This window comes from Hylobates moloch, unplaced genomic scaffold (genome assembly GCF_009828535.3).
Source record: "Hylobates moloch isolate HMO894 unplaced genomic scaffold, HMol_V3 SCAFFOLD_11, whole genome shotgun sequence".
In the NCBI taxonomy this organism is placed as follows: Eukaryota; Metazoa; Chordata; class Mammalia; order Primates; family Hylobatidae; genus Hylobates; species Hylobates moloch.
Genome location: NW_026652286.1, coordinates 42,596,143 through 42,614,381, shown reverse-complemented (window position 1 = coordinate 42,614,381; position 18,239 = coordinate 42,596,143). Strand labels below are relative to the sequence as shown.

General features: G+C 38.5%; 2 protein-coding genes across 2 annotated transcripts; both read right to left on the bottom strand.

Annotated features, from left to right (window-relative positions):
- Positions 1 to 1,192: 1,192 nt before the first annotated feature.
- On the bottom strand, positions 1,193 to 3,492 carry HBD (hemoglobin subunit delta). Its single transcript, XM_032166807.2, has 3 exons — positions 3,278 to 3,492; positions 2,925 to 3,147; positions 1,193 to 2,029 (listed from the first exon to the last, which is right to left on the bottom strand). The coding sequence occupies exons 1-3, from the start codon at positions 3,367 to 3,369 to the stop codon at positions 1,901 to 1,903; spliced, it is 444 nt and encodes a 147-aa protein (XP_032022698.1). The 5' UTR covers positions 3,370 to 3,492; the 3' UTR covers positions 1,193 to 1,900.
- Positions 3,493 to 11,354: 7,862 nt separating this feature from the next.
- Positions 11,355 to 15,381, bottom strand: LOC116476151 (hemoglobin subunit epsilon-like). Its single transcript, XM_032165871.1, is given in 4 exon segments — positions 11,355 to 11,876; positions 13,038 to 13,105; positions 13,108 to 13,259; positions 15,377 to 15,381. Coding segments are annotated over 4 exon segments (381 nt in total). The 3' UTR covers positions 11,355 to 11,720.
- Between the last annotated feature and the right edge of the window lie 2,858 nt (positions 15,382 to 18,239).

Genomic DNA, 18,239 nt, shown 5'->3' with positions numbered 1-18,239 from the left:
CACTCCTAGACTCTTACAGAAGCTCTACTCTAACAAATAATTTTAATATAACAACAAGGTGCCAAGTCTTTTTTCATCTCTTGACCTCCTCATCCTCAATATGAAGATAGCAATGCCCAGCATATAGTAATTGTGTGCTCGGCACATGTCCCATCCAGGTGACGTTCTCATGAATTCTCCGGTATTGGGATTTTTAGGACCAACTTCTTGCCTAGATTCACTGACTACTTCTAATGGTGTAGGAATAGAAGAAAGTATAGTAAGCTATATTTGCTCTTTTTTTGACTTTTGGAGAAAGGAAGGTAGTTTGTTTTCCCTATCAAGATCATAAGGTCTACAATCTCTCTTACTGTCTTTCAAATACTACACAAGTATCTCCTTTTAATATCTTACTCTTATGAGAACTTCCCTGTGCTCAGGAATGGGAAAGTGATCTTCCCCAAAATGCCCTGAGTAGCTCTGCTTCTGATATGTAAACCAGTGGTTCCTAAATATCCTATTCAGATATAAAGAGCTCTCAGTGCCTACTATGTATAATGACTTCAGGAAAACACATGGATATAAAAGAGCTTCTGCTGCCAGTCAATTCAAAATATTGTGATCAAAACAGTTAACTATAATGCATTGTCAAAATATTCTGGCAGTACAGACAGAGGTACTGTGAAAGCACTTTCAAACACAAGGAAACAACAGATTCTGTTTAGGTATTCAAGTAAGTTTGAAATTAATCAACATGCATATAATACAGATTTTTAAAAATGTATACAACTGAGAAAGTTCTAAAAATCCTTCTAATTTTACCTATGGCAAAAATGGTGCTCAAAGAAAAAAAATTACTACCTATGATCAGAAAGGAAGTGACTGGTTGTTTACTGCGTGCTTCTTCTTTGTTGTAGCATTAACAACAAAGAAACACTGTGCAATGGTATTATTAATATTGTCCTCTAATTCTAGAAGTTCTAAAGCAAGGAATAATCATTCCTTCATTTACTCATTTACTCATTCGTTCGTTCATTCATTATTTTCTTGAATAAATATTTTCTTGCTGCCCATTGATGAATTTAATACAAGGCACAGTAGGCATGTAAGAAGGTAGAGAATAGGCAGAATTGTTTATAAAGCATGGAGTGTGTGTATGTGCATGAAATAAATAAGAAAAATATAAAAATATAAAAAATGGTGTGGGGGAGGGTTTGGAAAGATTTTTTGGGTAGTATCAAAAAGTTTATTGAGGCTGGGGTCAAGAGAGGTCACAAGTAATACGTGAGCAATGAATCTTGACTGAAATATGGGAAGATAAGAGGAAATTCTTTACAGAGATGTTCTGGGGCAAGTAAGAGGAGGGAGCTATTTCTTGGAGCAGGAACACTTGATGAGGTATAGTATTATGGGGTACAATGTGCATGCAAAGGAAGTAGGAAGAAAGAGAACATAACATTGTCTTGAGCAATCATTATGCTTTTAACTGAACACATTATTTTCTCAGTAATTGTTGGAGTTTGATCATAGCATTACCACTGAGGCTGTGACTTAGGGTTGAGGTCTTCCCTGGAGCCTCTGCAGTGCCAGTATTATCTCTGTATCAAGAGTTCTTGATAATTTCTGCTCTTTGGAGGTAGAAGTGTCATCTATTAATGCTTTGTATGGTTCCCTTGCTTTTCTCTTTTCCCATGTACTCTTTGTAAAATACACAAGTGCTCCCTATCTGTAGACCCTCAGGAACCTTCTTACATACCTGGACAAAAAAATGAAATAAGTAAAATTAATCATGAAGTTAAGCTGAACATTCTTTATTAGACAGAAGCCATACCCTTGAAGCAGACATTGTGTTCCCAAGTTCAGAAAATAGAATCTAGGGAAATAGGGTCTTCTTATGGTTATCAGGAAACAGTCCAGGATCTCAATGGTACTTGTGAGCCAGGGCATTAGCCACACCAGCCACCACCTTCTGATAGGCAGCCTGCACCTGTGGGGTGAATTCCTTGCCAAAGTTGCGGGCCAGCACACACACCAGCACATTGCCCAGGAGCTGCAGAGAAAAGGTAGGCAGATATATGCATATGGTTAACAGAGAAATAAAGATTGGCTTCTGAGAAACTGGGCCAACACCCATTTTTTTCTGCCCAAATCTTAGACAAAACTGATCCCCAGGTTATTCCCATCAGCATAAATAAGTACATATATGAATGCATGCATATAACATATATCTATACACACACATCCTCTATGTACTTAACTAGCATATAGTCTATATATGTACATATATGCTATATATGCTGTATAATGCTATATACAAATTAATTCCAAATTAGTTTTAATTTTGTATGTGTATATAGCATATACAAATTAATTACTCTAAACAGATTAATAGATACAAATTAATTCATTAATCAGTGTGATGATGGGCTGTCTCCTAGCAACGACTTCTGCCCCACCTCCAGTGTAACTTTCTAGTCTTTCATAATCAAATATTCACTTTCCTTTCCATCCCATTTACTACCAAATTTATAAAATTCCAATTATTCCTTATTGTAAAATAATTTATAGCCTCTAAAACAGTATTCTATGCCTCTCGTCTTTGAGCTGGAGCCTCTCTCATACCCATGTGGAGAGACAAAAGAATTATTCTAAGTTCAGAATTAGCAGGTGAGAGCTGGCATGCATAATTTGAGTTGTGGTTAGAGAAGGAAAAACGAAGGGAGGGGGTTGGGAGAGAAGGACAGGATATTAAATAATTTAAAGTAGCAAGATTGTGAGGAAGGAAAAAATGCAGAACATTTAAATAAAAATTAACAAAATTTTAGAAGCATTAAATGATAAAATATAGTAAAATGACAAAAATATGGGGGAAGAGCAGGTAGGTAAAAACTAAAATGTAAGATTAGAAAGTAAAAAGAGAAAAGTGAAGCATCTCCTGGACTCACCCTGAAGTTCTCAGGATCCACGTGCAGCTTGTCACAGTGCAGCTCACTCAGCTGAGAAAAAGTGCCCTTGAGGTTGTCCAGGTGAGCCAGGCCATCACTAAAGGCACCGAGCACCTTCTTGCCATGAGCCTTCACCTTAGGGTTGCCCATAACAGCATCAGGAGAGGACAGATCCCCAAAGGACTCAAAGAACCTCTGGGTCCAAGGGTAGACCACCAGTAACCTGAGGGTAGGAAAACAGCCCAAGGGACAGAGAGAGTCAGTGCCTATCAGAAACCCAAGAGTCTTCTCTGTCTACACATGCCCAGCTTCCATTTGCCTCCTTAAGCCTGTCTTGTAACCTTGATACCAACCTGCCCAGGGCCTCACCACCAACTGCATCCACGTTCACTTTGCCCCACAGGGCATTGACAGCAGTCTTCTCCTCAGGAGTCAGATGCACCATGGTGTCTGTTTGAGGTTGCTAGTGAACACCGTTATGTCAGAAGCAAGTGTAAGCAACAGTCAGCTCTGCCCTCCCTTTTATGCTGGTCCTGTCCTCCCTGTTCCAGTGAGCAGGTTGGTTTAAGATAAGCAGGGTTTCATTAGTTTGTGAGAATGAAAAATGAACCTTCATTCCACTGTTCCCTTAACTTGCCCTGAGATTGGCTGTTCTGTCATGTGTGTCTTGACTCAGAAACCCTGTTCTCCTCTACATATCGCCCCACCGCATCTCTTTCAGCAGTTGTTTCTAAAAATATCCTCCTAGTTTCATTTATGCAGAAGTGTTTTAGTCTAATACAGTGGAATGTATCTTAGAGTTTAGCTTATTTGTTTCTGCCACTTTATACTAAGAAAACTTGTCTAAAAGCAGATGTTTTAACAAGTTGACTCAATATAAAGTTCTTGTTTGTCTCTAGGGATTTTTGTCTCCAAGGGAATTTTAAGAGGTTGGAATGGACAAATCTATTGCTGCAGTTTAAACTTGCTTGCTTCCTCCTTCTTTTGGTAAATTCTTCTTGTAATAAAACTAATTTTTTATTATATTGAAATAAATATCCATTAAAAGAATATTTTAAAAATGAATGGTATTTATTTACCAGTTATTGAAATAGGCTCTGGAAACATGAATTTTAAGGGTAACATTTTAATGACAGATAAAATCAAATATTATATGCAAGTATTTTGAATGTTTAAAATTATGGTATGACTAAAGAAAGAATGCAGAGAAAGTGCAAAGTAGATTTACTATATTCAGCCAGATTAAATTTAATGAAGTTCCTGGGAAAATGCTAGTACAGAACATTTTACAACTGTGTTCTTAAAAAAAAAAATGTGGAATTAGACCCAGGAATGAAGATCCCAGTAGTTTTTCACTCTTTTCTGAATTCAAATAATGCCACGATGGCAGACAAATACACACCCATGAGCATATCCAAAAGGAAGGATTGAGGGAAAGAGGAGGAGGAAGAAATGGAGAAAGGAAGGAAGGAAGAGGGGAAGAGAGAGGATGGAATGGATGGAGGAGAAGAAGAAAAAATAAATAATGGAGAGGAGAGGAGAAAAAAGGAGGGGAGAGGAGAGGAGAAGGTATAGGGAAGAGAAAGAGAAAGGGAAGGGAAGAGAGGAAAGAAGAGAAGAGGAGAGAAAAAAATGAGAGAGGGGAAGGGAAGGGAAAAAAAGGAAAAAAGAGACAAGAGAAAAGACTGACAGTTCAAATTTTGGTAATAATATGGATCAATAGAAACTCAAACTCTGTTGGTGAGAGTGTACAATAGTATAACCCCTTTGGAAAACATTTAATAGTATCCACAAAAGCTGGATACATGATAAATCTATTACCTAGCAATTATATTTTTAGATATTCAGAAACACATGCATGTGTGTATCCAAAGACGTGTATAGAAATGCTTATGACAGCAATAATCATAAAAACCTCAAACTGGTAGCCACTTAAATGCTTATCAACAGTAGAACTAATAAATTATGATATAGTCAAAGAATAGAATATTACACAGAAATGAAAAGAATCAACTACTGCTTAACATGTAGCAATACAAATGCATTTTACAGCATTTGGTTGATTAAAAGTAACCAGAGGTGAGTTCAAACTATATGATTCTACTTGTATATAGAAAGATGGATGATGTGACTGAGATTCTGATCACAAGGGGAAATGTTATAAAATAGGGTAGAGAGGAGCCATGAATGACCTTTAAACTTTGTTACAAATTATTTTTCTGTAACCTGGAAGCCAAGGAAAGATATCTAATAATTCAAGAAAGATGGTGGCATGGGTTGATTTGTGTCTTTAAAAGATTATTCTCACTTAGTGAAGAAATGTATTTTAGAAGTAGAGAAAATGGGAGACAAATAGCTGGGCCTCTGTTGCAGTAGGGAAGAAAGTGACAATGCCATTTCTATTATCAGACTTGGACCATGATGGTGATGTCAGTCGTGAACACAAGAGTAGGGCCACATTTCTGAGTTTAGTGGTATGATAAAATCAGAAATTCAGTCTTGGATACATTGTATTGTATGCACTCTTGTAAAATGCAAAAGGATGTGCTTAGATATATGGATCTGGAGCTCAGAAAGAATACAACCAGCTCAAGAATACAGAATGGAACAGAACATACAAAAACAGATCACAATGTGCTGTGTAAATCTCTACCACTACCTGTTAAAAATGACAGATGATGTACTTCATCAATATCTCCTTAAAATCTTAGAATGTGTTTGTGAGGTAGGAATTATGTTTCCAATTCATATATAAGAAAATTGATTCTAAAAAAATGTTAGGTAAATTCTTAAGGCCATGAGGACTGTTATTTGATCTTTGTCTGTTAATTCCAAAGACTTGGCTTTTCACTTTAATTCTGTTCTACCTGAAATGATTTTACACATTGGGAGAGCTGGTTGCATGTTTATTATATATGGATTGCATTGAGAGTTTTTGTATAACAGGATAAGGTCTTTTTTCTTTTCTCTTCCGAAATGGAGTTTCATCCCTATTGCCCAAGCTAGAGTGCAATGGTGCGATCTAGGCTCACTGCAACCTCCGCCTCCTGGGTTCAAGCAATTCTCCTGCCTCAGCCACCTGAGTAGCTGGGATTGCAGGCATGTACCACACGCCCAGCTGATTTTTAGTAGAGATGGGGTTTCACCATGTTGGTCAGGCTGGTCTTGAACTCCTGACCTCAAGTGATCTGCCTGCCTCGGCCTCCCAAAGTTCTGGGTTTACATGCCTGAGCCACCGCATCCAGACAGGATAAGATCTTAAAGTGGAAAGAATAGCATCTACTCTTGTTCAGGAAACAATGAGGACCTGACTGTGGGCAGTAAGAGTGGTGATTAATAGATAGGGACAAATTGAAGCAGAATTGAACTGTTGATTAGAGGTAGGGAAATGATTTTAATCTCTGACTGTGGTGAATGGGCAAGTAGCTATCTAATGACTAAAATGGAAAACACTGGAAGAGAAACAGTTTATTTATTTATTTTTTAAATTATTATACTTTAGGTTTTAGGGTACATGTGCACAATGGGCAGGTTTGTTACATATGTATCCATGAGCCATATTGGTGTGCTGCACCCATTAACTCATCATTTAGCATTAGGTATATCTCCTAATGCTGTCCCTCCCCCCTCCCCCCACCCCACAACAGTCCCTGGAGTGTGATGTTCCCCTTCCTGTGTCCATGAGTTCTCATTGTTCAATTCCCACCTATGAGTGAGAACATGCGGTGTTTGGTTTTTTGTCCTTGCAATAGTTTACTGAGAATGATGGTTTCCAGTTTCATCCATGTCCCTACAAAGGACATGAACTCATCATTTTTTATGGCTGCATAGTATTCCATGGTGTATATGTGCCACATTTTCTTAATCCAGTCTATCGTTGTTGGACATTTGGGTTGGTTCCAAGTCTTTGCTATTGTGAATAGTGCCGCAATAAACATACGTGTGCATGTGTCTTTATAGCAGCATGATTTATAGTCCTTTGGGTATATACCCAGTAATGGGATTGCTAGGTCAAATGGTATTTCCAGTTCTAGATCCCTGAGGAATCGCCACACTGTCTTCCACAATGGTTGAAGTAGTTTACAGTCCCACCAACAGTGTAAAAGTGTTCTTATTTCTCCACATCCTCTCCAGCACCTGTTGTTTCCTGACTTTTTAATGATTGCCATTCTAACTGGTGTGAGATGGTATCTCATTGTGGTTTTGATTTGCATTTCTCTGATGGCCAGTGATGATGAGCATTTGTTCATGTGTTTTTGGGCTGCATAAATGTCTTCTTTTGAGAAGTGTCTGTTCATGTCCTTTGCCCACTTTTTGATGGGGTTGTTTGTTTTTTTCTTGTAAATTTGTTTGAGTTCATTGTAGATTCTGGATATTAGCCCTTTGTCAGATGAGTAGGTTGTGAAAATTTTCTCCCATTTTGTAGGTTGCCTGTTCACTCTGATGAGACACAGTTTTAGTATAAAAAGTGAAATACCCATGCTGAGTCTGAGGTGCCTATAGGATATCGATATAAATAAATCCAGTACATAGTTTGATATATGGGTTTGGCACTGAGGTCAGAGGTCAGAGCTAGAAATCAGACTTGGGAATTGGGATTATACAGGCTATATTTAAGAGTTTAGATATAACTGTGAATCCAAGAGTGTGATGAATACAAAGTTAAATGAAGGAGCTTTAATGAACACCAACATTTAATGTGAAATCTCAAGGAAGTATGAAGTAAGACATAGTCCCCAAAATCCCCGATGATTTTAGAACTCAGTGTCAATTTTAATTAGTGTAATGCCAATTTTGGTTAGAATGGAAGTCAACTTGCTGTTGGTTTCAGAGCGGGTAGGAGATAAGGTTCTAGATTTTGACACACAGTGAAAAGCTGAAACGAAAAGGAAAAGATAGGGTGAAAGATGGGAAATGTATGTAAGGAGGATGAGCCACATGGTATAGGAGGTATACTAAGGACTCTAGGGTCAGAGAAATATGGGTTATATCCTTTTACAAAATTCACATTCTTGGCTGGGCATGGTGGCTCACGCCTGTGATCCCAGCACTTTCAGAGGCCAAAGAGGGTGGATCACCTGATGTTAGGAGTTCAAGATCAGCCTGACCAACATGGTGAAACCCCCTCTCTGCTAAAAATACAAAATTAGCGGGGCATGGTGGTGGCACGCCTGTAATCCCAGCTACTTGGGAGGCTGAGGCAGGAGAATCGCTTAAACCTGGGAGGTGGATGTTGCAGTGAGCTTAGATCGTGCCATCGCACTCCAGCCTGGGCAACCAGAGCAAAACTCCATCTCAAAAACAACAACAAAAAAAACATACGTTCTTGCTAACCTGAAAAAATAAATTATTTGAACTTTGTACCTAATTCATAGTTTTCAGATAATAAATATTGAGATGATACATTTATATGCACAGAACAATGCCTAGGAGACACATTCTAAGTGTAAGTGGCATTCTTAAATGCCAGTGCTCTCCACGATTCTAATCTCAGTTCACTGCTCTTTGAATTCTGTGTTTTCATGTTATCTTACCAATACATTAATCATTGCAATAATCACTGCACACTATAATTATTCATTTACTGGACACATCCTAGTTTCCTTATGTCAATTACCATTCTGCTTTGAAATTTATTCATCATTCTTCCCTCAGTGTTCCCTGGATTTGAGGAACTGACATTTCCCAGGTTTCCTCACCCTTTCAGTCGCATGTGCATTCTGCAGTGGTAAACACTGGCTGAGGGAAAGCATACGCAAGATTATTTCTGGTCTCTCTCTCTCTGAAGGGATCTCCTACAGCAGTCTTTTTTATGTTTTTTTATGGCTGATATTTTGATGCCCCCATTAGACAGTTCTGGCTCTCTCCAAGGAGCCCCCAATAGCTCACTGAATCCCGTAGACCTCTGGTTATGGGCTCTGGTTCTGGACTCTGGTGGTATAAACATTTTCTCCTTCTGTCCTTCTAGGCCTAATGACGGAAGAGGTTTTCTGATGTTACAAACATCTAGATTTCTGCACTGTCCTTTATTTGATATTTTAGCTCTTCCAATACAAGGATAATTAACTATTAAGAGCTGTATTTAATTCTAGGTTGAGTAACTGATAATGGTTTGTCCTTTCCTTCGATGGACCCTAACTGATATAACTAATAAACTGATTTCTGATACTATGTCTTATTAGTGTATGAAATTCTGATGTGAATAAATGCATGACACATACTTGTTGACTAATCAAACTATAGCTAGGGAGATTGAGGGAACAGCCTTATGGAGGCAGAGGAAGGAACCTCATGATCTGTAAATACTAAGATATCACATAGTCATTTTAGAACGAAAGGTTCCTCAGTTTAGGTCTCAAACAAACTTCTCTGTGGATAGTGTAATACTCATAATGTAGAAAAGAAAGATCTAATTTTGGATAATTTAATCTTTTTTTTTCATCTCCAAATACTAGGGAAATAAGAGTTTACAAGACAATGTCTCTACCATAAAAGGTTAAAATTTAGTGGTAGGAATACACAATGAGCAGATTAAGTACCTTAGTAGTAAAAACACTAAATATTATAAGAAAGAGCCCATAATTGTAGCAGAGTTTATAGACAGGTCCTTTAGCCCAGTTAAAATTAAAAAAAAAATAGCTTCTTAGTTGAGATGACATTTAAGTAAGGACTTAAAGTATGAGTACAAGATAGACAGGGCAAAATGAGGGAAAGACGTCACCCAGAGTAAATGAACAGCATGCCCAGAGCTAACAGAGTCAAATGCAGAAATCCAAATTCTCTAGATTGACTGGGGTAATTTTGTCAATGCACTCAAGTATGCATCTGTAACAGTGTGTGTTCTTCTGTGTGCGTGGGATGTTTGTTCATGGAGCATAAGAAATTGTGTAGACATATACACACATCTGCATGTGTGTATCAGAGAATGTTTACATTGCTACAAGATTTTATATGACTACATTCACAAGCATTCATGCTACATGTCAGTTTCGTATATTTTTCCTATAAGATGTGTGCTTATGTGTTTTCCAGTAAAGGTGAATGTGAAAACTGCTCATCGAGAAATGAACAACAAGTAACACAGGAAATTGAACCCTCGTCTCTTAATTTAAAATACAGAGTGACATTCAGAAGGGCAATGGATAGCACAAGTGGGAGATTTTAAAGTGTGATTGTTTGGACACAGTAATTATTCAAAGAATGTGCTTAATTAATGTATGCTATAAGGCAGCAGTTGAGTGATTATTGTACATGAGCAGCTGTTATTTATTCTGCTTTGTGGGTTATTAGTGGGGACTTAAAAATATGACAAAGGAATTTCAGAAGCTGTTAGATGGTAGCACCGCCTATCTATGTGCTCCCACTCAAGAGATATGGTGAGACAAGCTCTTTGGAGTGGACACACACATGAAATACTTTGAGAAAGAGGTTTTGGGATTAGTGAAACTGGAGAAGAAAGGATATTACATCTTCTAAAACCTATTTCTTGAGTCAGTTTGAGGGTGCTACATACTTCCTAAGGGTCTTGGGTACAGAAGTTTGAAGCGATTACCACAGAATGGCTATGTTCATTGCCAGATCCAAACAGGGTGCTCGTAGACATTTTCTGTTCTGTCAGTAAATTTCCTTCTTTTCATTCACAGGCAGGGATTTTAGCTGTCATCTCTGACTCTCTGTTTCACAATGTTTTCCAGTTCTGTGCAATCACTGCCACAATGGTCTCTTACTCAATTTTTTTCGTAACTTCATTGTTTCCATCAACTTCAGTTCTTTATCCGTCACCTCAATATAATTACAGCAAGCTCCTCTGACTATACCCAAGTTAGACTTTGTCTAATCAGTTCTATATATATACATGTGAATCAATTTTCCTACATTTCCCTATTTATTATGTCACTCTCATATGCAAGAAACTTCAGTGATTTTTGCTCAAAACAATAGCTATTTTTCTTGCTTCATCTGGTCTCTGCATCCAGTTTCCCTAATTTTATATCATGCTGCCTCTTTCAAAATGTCCATATTCTCCTCTATCAACTTGACCTAACATGCTGATTCCTAAATCTCAGCCTTTTAATCTGCTGTTTACTCACATAAACAAGACTTTTGTCTTCAACAAAAATCAGTTGTTTTCAATATTGATCGCTAATAATTTCTTATACATAAAAATTGTATATATTTATGAATGCACACATATGTATATATATAGAAAGAGAATAAAATCACTACCACTAAAAACAATAAAACTTGTATATATTTATAGAAACAGAGAGCTGAACAAAGAGATTTATTATTTATTGGGTAGTGTGATAAAGACTTTACAGGTATCGATTCAATTAGTTCTTACAAAAATCCTTTAAGGAAAATAAATATAAATAAATACAAGATAAATCTATCATATGTACATTTTAATGGAATTATAAATATGTTTCAGGTCACAGAGGTAGCAGATGAAGTACAGATGAAAACCAAGACAGCCAGTTCACATGCCTTAGAGATAATTCTCTATTAATACTATTGAAGACATTAAGAGAAAGTTCAAGGTTTGGCCCTTGATTGGTCTCTAGGAAGCCCCATCCCCACTGCATTATAAATCATAAAAATATGTTGTTTAAAATAAGTAGAAGTGAACTACAGTCACCAAATGAGCTATATCCTGAGTTCATATAAATAAAATAATAGCCTATACAGAATTTCTAATTTGAGTCCTAACATACCTCTACACACTACCAACAATCGTCTTACATCTCTAAAGAGTACCTCCATTGCCCTGCCTTTCTGTAAAGATATTGTCTTATTCTAGAGATGATTTCCCCTTCCTAGGAATAACCACCCCATTAAAGCCACCCACAAGTTCTCTCTTATCTTGCAGGATTGCAAGGAAGTATCTTCTCTATCCTTAAACTCCCATTCTCCAACATTCTCATTTCCATCAGAAATGGTGCGTCCTTTTGGCTGAATCAGGGTAAAATATAAAGACAGAAAAAGAATACAATGATATTTCTTAGACAGCATATTTCTCTATTTTATTTTTATCATGCAGGAACTAAATCAGCAGGCAGGATACTGCTCTTCTCCCCATCCTCCCCCATCTAAAGGAGATGAGCTTTTGGGACATAGGTACAAACATAGTGGACTAGTAGGTACAAACATAGTGGACGGGGAACTCAGTGGTCCTTGTGGACTACAGAATTAACCACAGCATTTGTTAGTTCCTGCCAAGAAGCCTGTATCTGTAGGGTAAACTCCTCGCTGAAGTGGGTTGCCAAAACAATCAATATCACATTGCCTTAGAGCTGGGGAGGGAGTGAAGATAAAAAGAAAATGTGACATAGTGAATAGAAGGCCTCAAGCTGAACTTCCATGCATTTTGACCAGAGCTTGAGCAACTCTCACCATTATGGGCTAGACATCAGCTTCACTATGACTGGCAGCCCTGCACCTCCCATTGCGTCCTATCCTTCTCTTGCTTGCTATGCCAACTCACTACCCCAGCACATTGTAATTAATTGTTTCACTTTTTTAGAGACTCCATCCTTTTAAAAAGTAGGATAATAGTACTTCATGGAACAGTAAGGGATAAGATACGTCCCCAGTCATCACACACATACAATTTTCCCAAACACTCATAACAAAGAATCCTGTACCATGTGTACAAAAGTATATCATCATCATTCAGAGGGAAACAATCTTCTTTTTAACAGCTTCCCACTACTCTGTTCAGTTGATCTTTTTCTAACCTCCAGGACTATGCAGAAAAGCGTCTATTAATTTTCACAGAAAATTTCACTGACCAAAGGAAAGATGTTATTTTCTCTATCTCAACTTCCGTTCCCTCAACCAAAAACACTCAGTTTGATTTTGGCCAGAATTTTTTATAAGATGTGTTTTTCAGAGCCATCAAATGGTAAGTGTCCTTCCATTATTCGTAGTCCTTGCTCTACCAAATTTTAGTTATGTTTTTTACAGCAACATAACTCTCAAAATCCCACCGCTGAAATATCATACCCCATAGCTGACTCATAGCACAAGAAAAAGCCACCTCGGCTTTCAAAAGTACCCATGGTGCAAATATCTAAGGGTAAAGAAGAAAGCATGAGTGTACTTAGTACTCACCAGGAAGTTCTCAGGGTCTGTGTGCAGCTTGTTACAGTGCAGGTCACTCAGCGTAGCAAAGGTGCCTTGAGGTCATCCGTGAGCATAACAGCTTTTCTGAAGGAGATCAGCACCTTCTTGCCATGTGCTTTGACTTTGGGATTGCTCATTATTGCACAGTCAGAGCCCAGATAGCCGAAACTTCCAAAGTACCTCTGGGTCCATGGGTAGACAACCAGGAGACTGTGGGATAGTCATAATCACAGAGCAGGTGCAAAGTCAGACTATGTAAGACAATGGGCTAATCCCTCTTTCAGAAACACTTTCTGCCTTTCTGCACCTTGCCCCGGCTTCCGGTACCTACCTGCCCAGAATCTCACCTCCAGCCTTCTCACCTTAACCTTGCTTCCCAGGCTAGTGGCAGCAGCCTTCTTGTCAGCAGTGAAATGCACTACAGTGTCAGATCTGGGAGTTTCCTGGTGATCACAGATGAGTCAGAAGCATGCCTGCATTGCTGCTTCATGTGTGGCTTTTTACTTCTCCTCTCCAGCCCCTAGCCCTTTGCCTCTCCCAGTGAAATGAATCTATTGACCAGCCCTTTGCCTCTCCCAGTGAAATGAATCTATTGGTCAAGGGTGGGTTGTGACTCCAGGGGTGGGGTTTGGGCAAGGAAGTTTTGCAACATGGACATTTGAGTTTCTGATAGAATCTGGGTGGCCTTCTCAGGGGAGCTTTGCTGTTCAGGCTTAATTTGAAACTTTACTTCCTTCCCTTCCATTTTCCTACACTACCCCCACCATCCAGCGTGCAGTTTATTTCTCAAGGACTTCGCCAGTGGCCACTAATAACCTGAATGCTGACAAATATGAATAAGTTACAACTGAAAAGGATAAGAATTACGAGTATCTTAGCCATCAATTCCTGGATCAGGAGTTGTGACAATGTGACAACATGTATGGTGCTATTCATCCAAGCTTTATGTGGAAGAAGCCACAGGCCTTCTTGATTTTCAGTTCTCTTGAGACTACATTGAGTACACAATTTCATCACTTTTGCTTTCTTTCTTTTTTTTTTTTTTTTTTTTTTTTTTTTTTTTGAGATGGAGTCTCGCTTTGTTACCCAGGCTGGAGTGCAGTGGTGCGATCTCCGCTCACTGCAAGCTCTGCCTCCCAGGTTCACGCCATTCTCCTGCCTCAGCCTCCTGAGTAGCAGGGACTACAGGTGCCCACCACCATGTCTAGCTAATTTTTTGTATTTTTAGTGGAGACGGGGTTTCACCATGTTAGCCAGGATGGTCTTGATCTCCTGACCTCATTATCCGCCCACCTCAGCGTCCCAAAGTGCTGGGATTACAGGTGTGAGCCACCGCGCCCGGCCGATTTCATCACTTTTTAGAATAGAAATAAACACCTCTATCCAGCATCAATTTGGAAGAAAGCAGAATAAGAAACAAACTAGGGAGGTAAGGGGAAAACTGGGTTTTATTACCATGTTTTTAAATCCATTTAGTAGTCAGTGTACTTATCTGAACAAAGGAGATTTCCTCTGAACCATTGAACAACAGTCCATGTCAAATCCTGCATATCTACAAAATTATGCCAGAACATCTAATAGTGTTGGGGAAGAAGTGTGCTGCTCTGTTCAAGCAAGAGGATAGAAGATTCCATGGCCCGTGCTGGGCATTAGGTCATTTGTGTCTGGTACAGGCTCGATGTACAGTCTAATGCAGTGTTAAACTTGTCTTTATATCTAATCAGGCAGAGACATTCTTTACTGACATTATTCCACAGGCTGCTGCACGTGTCTCATGTGCTGCACGTCTCATGCGTCTCAAACAAGTAATTTCAGGGATAGACAGAGCACACTTCCACCGGCAGAGAGAATAACAGTTTATTTTATATTCTTAAGGCTTATTGTCCTCATACTTAGAGGTTCAGGATGCTGGTTTGTGTGTTACCCCTGAGATAAATCCTTACAAGAAATAAAGTTTAGGAAATCACCCCCATGTGTATTTCAAGGAGACTCTAAATTTCAAAGAGTTAAACCCAATATATTAGAGCTGAATTTCTGATATTACAGACACAATATTTTAGTCTATTTGATACAGTTGAGAGGCAGTTATCTGTTTTACTTAGGAACATGGGGAAAGTTTGTAGTGACAAACAGAGTTTGAGGCAAAACCAAGATTATCTTTAAGAGCAGAGATCGATGATATGAAGAAAAAGAAGTGGTAAGTTTGACTATACGCAGGAAACACATTTATATTGAGTTGTGGGGACTGGCCTGAGAGGAAACTTCAGGTCATGTCCTTTAATGGCCCTAAAACTAATTCCCAAAAGTATTTCTGTTCATTGCCATACCTCATATCCTTAGGTACATACATCTAAAACCCTGCATACCAGTGAACAGCTGCTGCATCTTTCCGTCAGCCAACCAGGAATTCCGCAGTTACTGCTAACTTCCACTTTTCTCTCATCTGCTCCAGGAAAAGTGACCTGCAGTCACTTTCCTGGAAGTATTGATTCTTTCTTGTTTGTGGCTGTTCCCCGTTTCCAATTGTTTTCCATGATTATTGCTTCCACTGTGATCTATAGACTCTTATATCATCAATACCAGGTTATCATTGCAGTTGTCAACTTCTCCCTGTTGCATTTTATGCATTAATTCAACAAATACATATTAGGTTCCATATGTCATCCATTAATGTTCATTCATATACCATCCATTTTTCTTAATTCTGAGAATCTTACATGAACTAGACAGACAGATTCTCTGGTTTAATGGTGCCCTCACTATAGTGAGCAGAGGAGACCAGCATACATACTAAAAGAAATGAATGAATAGGAGATTTCAGATGGTATTATATGACTTGAAGAAACTGCATATTGTGTCTACAAACCATCTGGTCTTTGAGAAACCTGACAAAAGCAAGCAATGGGGAAAGGATTTTCAATTTAATAAATGATGGGGGAGAACTGGCTAGCCATATGCTGAAAAATGAAACTGGGCTCCTTCCTTATACCTTATCCAAAAATTAACTCCAGATGGATTAGAGACTTAAATGAAAAACCCCAAACTATAAAAAGCCTAGAAAAAAATCAAGGCAATACCATTCATGATATAAGCACGGGCACAGATTTCATGGTGAAAACATGAAAAGCAATTGCAGCAAAAGCAAAAATTGACAAATGGAATCTAATTAAACTAAAGAGCTCCTGCACAGCAAAAGAAACTACCATCAGAGTGAAAGACAATCTACAGAATGGGAAAAAATTTTTCCAATCTGTTCTTCTGACAAAGGCCTAATATCCAGAGTAAATAAGAAACTTAAACAACTTCACACACAAAAAAAAAAAACAACCCCATTAAAACCATGGCACACTTCTACCTATAAAACAAACCTGCATATCCTGTACATGTACCCCTGAATTTAAGGTAACATTAAATTAAATTAAAAGAAAAAAAAAACAAATGCCATGGCAATGTCGGGAAGTTACCCTCTATCGCCTAAAAAGAGAAGGCATAAATAATGCAAAACTTGTTTAACATATCATCAAGAAATAACCATGAAAATGAACAACCAGTGGCCCTCAGAGCTGCTCTGCCTATGCAGTAGTCATTCGTTTATTTCTTTACTCTCAAGAAATTTGCTTCGACTTAAAAAAACAAAAAACAAAAAAAGAAAGAAAGAAAGTGCGTATTCTGAAATGGTAGTGACTGCATTTGAAGTGGGACCTTTATGATATGATGGAGCCAGGCAGAGACGTTTGGAGAAGTTCTTGAAAGAAGGAAGGGCATGTGCCAAATTCTGAGGCTGAGGAGAAAAAAGAAAGAAAGGAAAGAAAGAGAAAGGAAGGAAGGAAGGAAGAAAAAGAAAGAAAGAAAGAAAGAGAAAAAGAGAATAAAGAACTTTACATTTCACTGTATGTAAAGATATTACAAGGCTAGAGTAAAGCATGTTGAAGTAAAAATAGGAGAAATCAAAGTTAGAGAGAAGGGCGCAGGCTTATTATTTGGGTCTTACAGATGAGAGTAGTAGAGTAGGTATTGTATACTGAAACATAGGGGACGAGGGGAGATTTGCAAACCTGAGATAAACGTGGTCTCTAGTCCACTCAAAACCCAAGCTTATTTTTTTCTCCTTCTTCATCTGCCTTACTCAGTGCAAGGTGCTATAACAAAATACCAAAGACTGGATGGCTTCAACAACAGAGTTTTTTCTCACATTTCTGAAGGCTGATTCGTGGTCCTGGATTGCAGATGGCTGACTTCTCACTGTGTCCTCACCTGGAGGAAGGAGGAATGGCTGGTCTCTCTGCTTCTGATAAGGAAAATAATTTTATGGTGGGGATCTGCTCTCATGAGCTCATCTAAACCTAATTACTTTTCAAAAGCCTCCCCTACAGATAAGGTCAGTTGGGAGTTGGGGATTCAGCATGTGAATTTTGAGGAGACACAAACATTAGGTCCATAACACCATCACATTAAACTCTTATTTATAGAGATACACTAACATCCAACTATAAAAAAATTCCATTGAGTAAGCCTTCCAATTAATGTTGTACAAATTCTTCCCACTACATTTTGATCTCACAGTGCTGGCCTGTTGCTCAGACATAACATGCTCATGCTGACTTGTGAGGCTCTGCTGATTCATTTCTTACAGCTAAGTCCCCACCTCCCCAGAAGCTTACAATGAGGTCTCTCCCCTGAAATGCTGTGACCAATCTGCACACTTGAGGGCATGGGATTAATTTCACTTTCTTAGGCATCCACGAGGGCTGCGAAAAGCTAAGTGCCATTAGAAAGAGTATTCCCCCTGATAAAATAGAATTGCTAAACCTGACTAAACTTGACCTCCTAAAGCTTGGAACACTTTCCGTTCATTAAGAACCATCCTTGCTACTCTGCTGCAATCCAGTCCTCAGGTCTTCACTGAACATTTCCCCACCTCTTCCAAAACATCTGTTTCTGAGGAGTCCTGTCCTATAGAGGGCTTTATTCCCACCGGATTTCTCCTACACCATTTACTCCCACTTGCAGAACTCCCGTGTACAAGTGTCTTTACTGCTTTGTTCTTTTATTTGCTCATCAAAATTCACATCTCTTACGAAAATAAATGAGCGTGCACACACCACAAACACACACAGGCAACAGAAATACACATACACACATCCCTCAATATAAACCCTTTGTGGCTCATATATTTAAAAAGATGTAAAA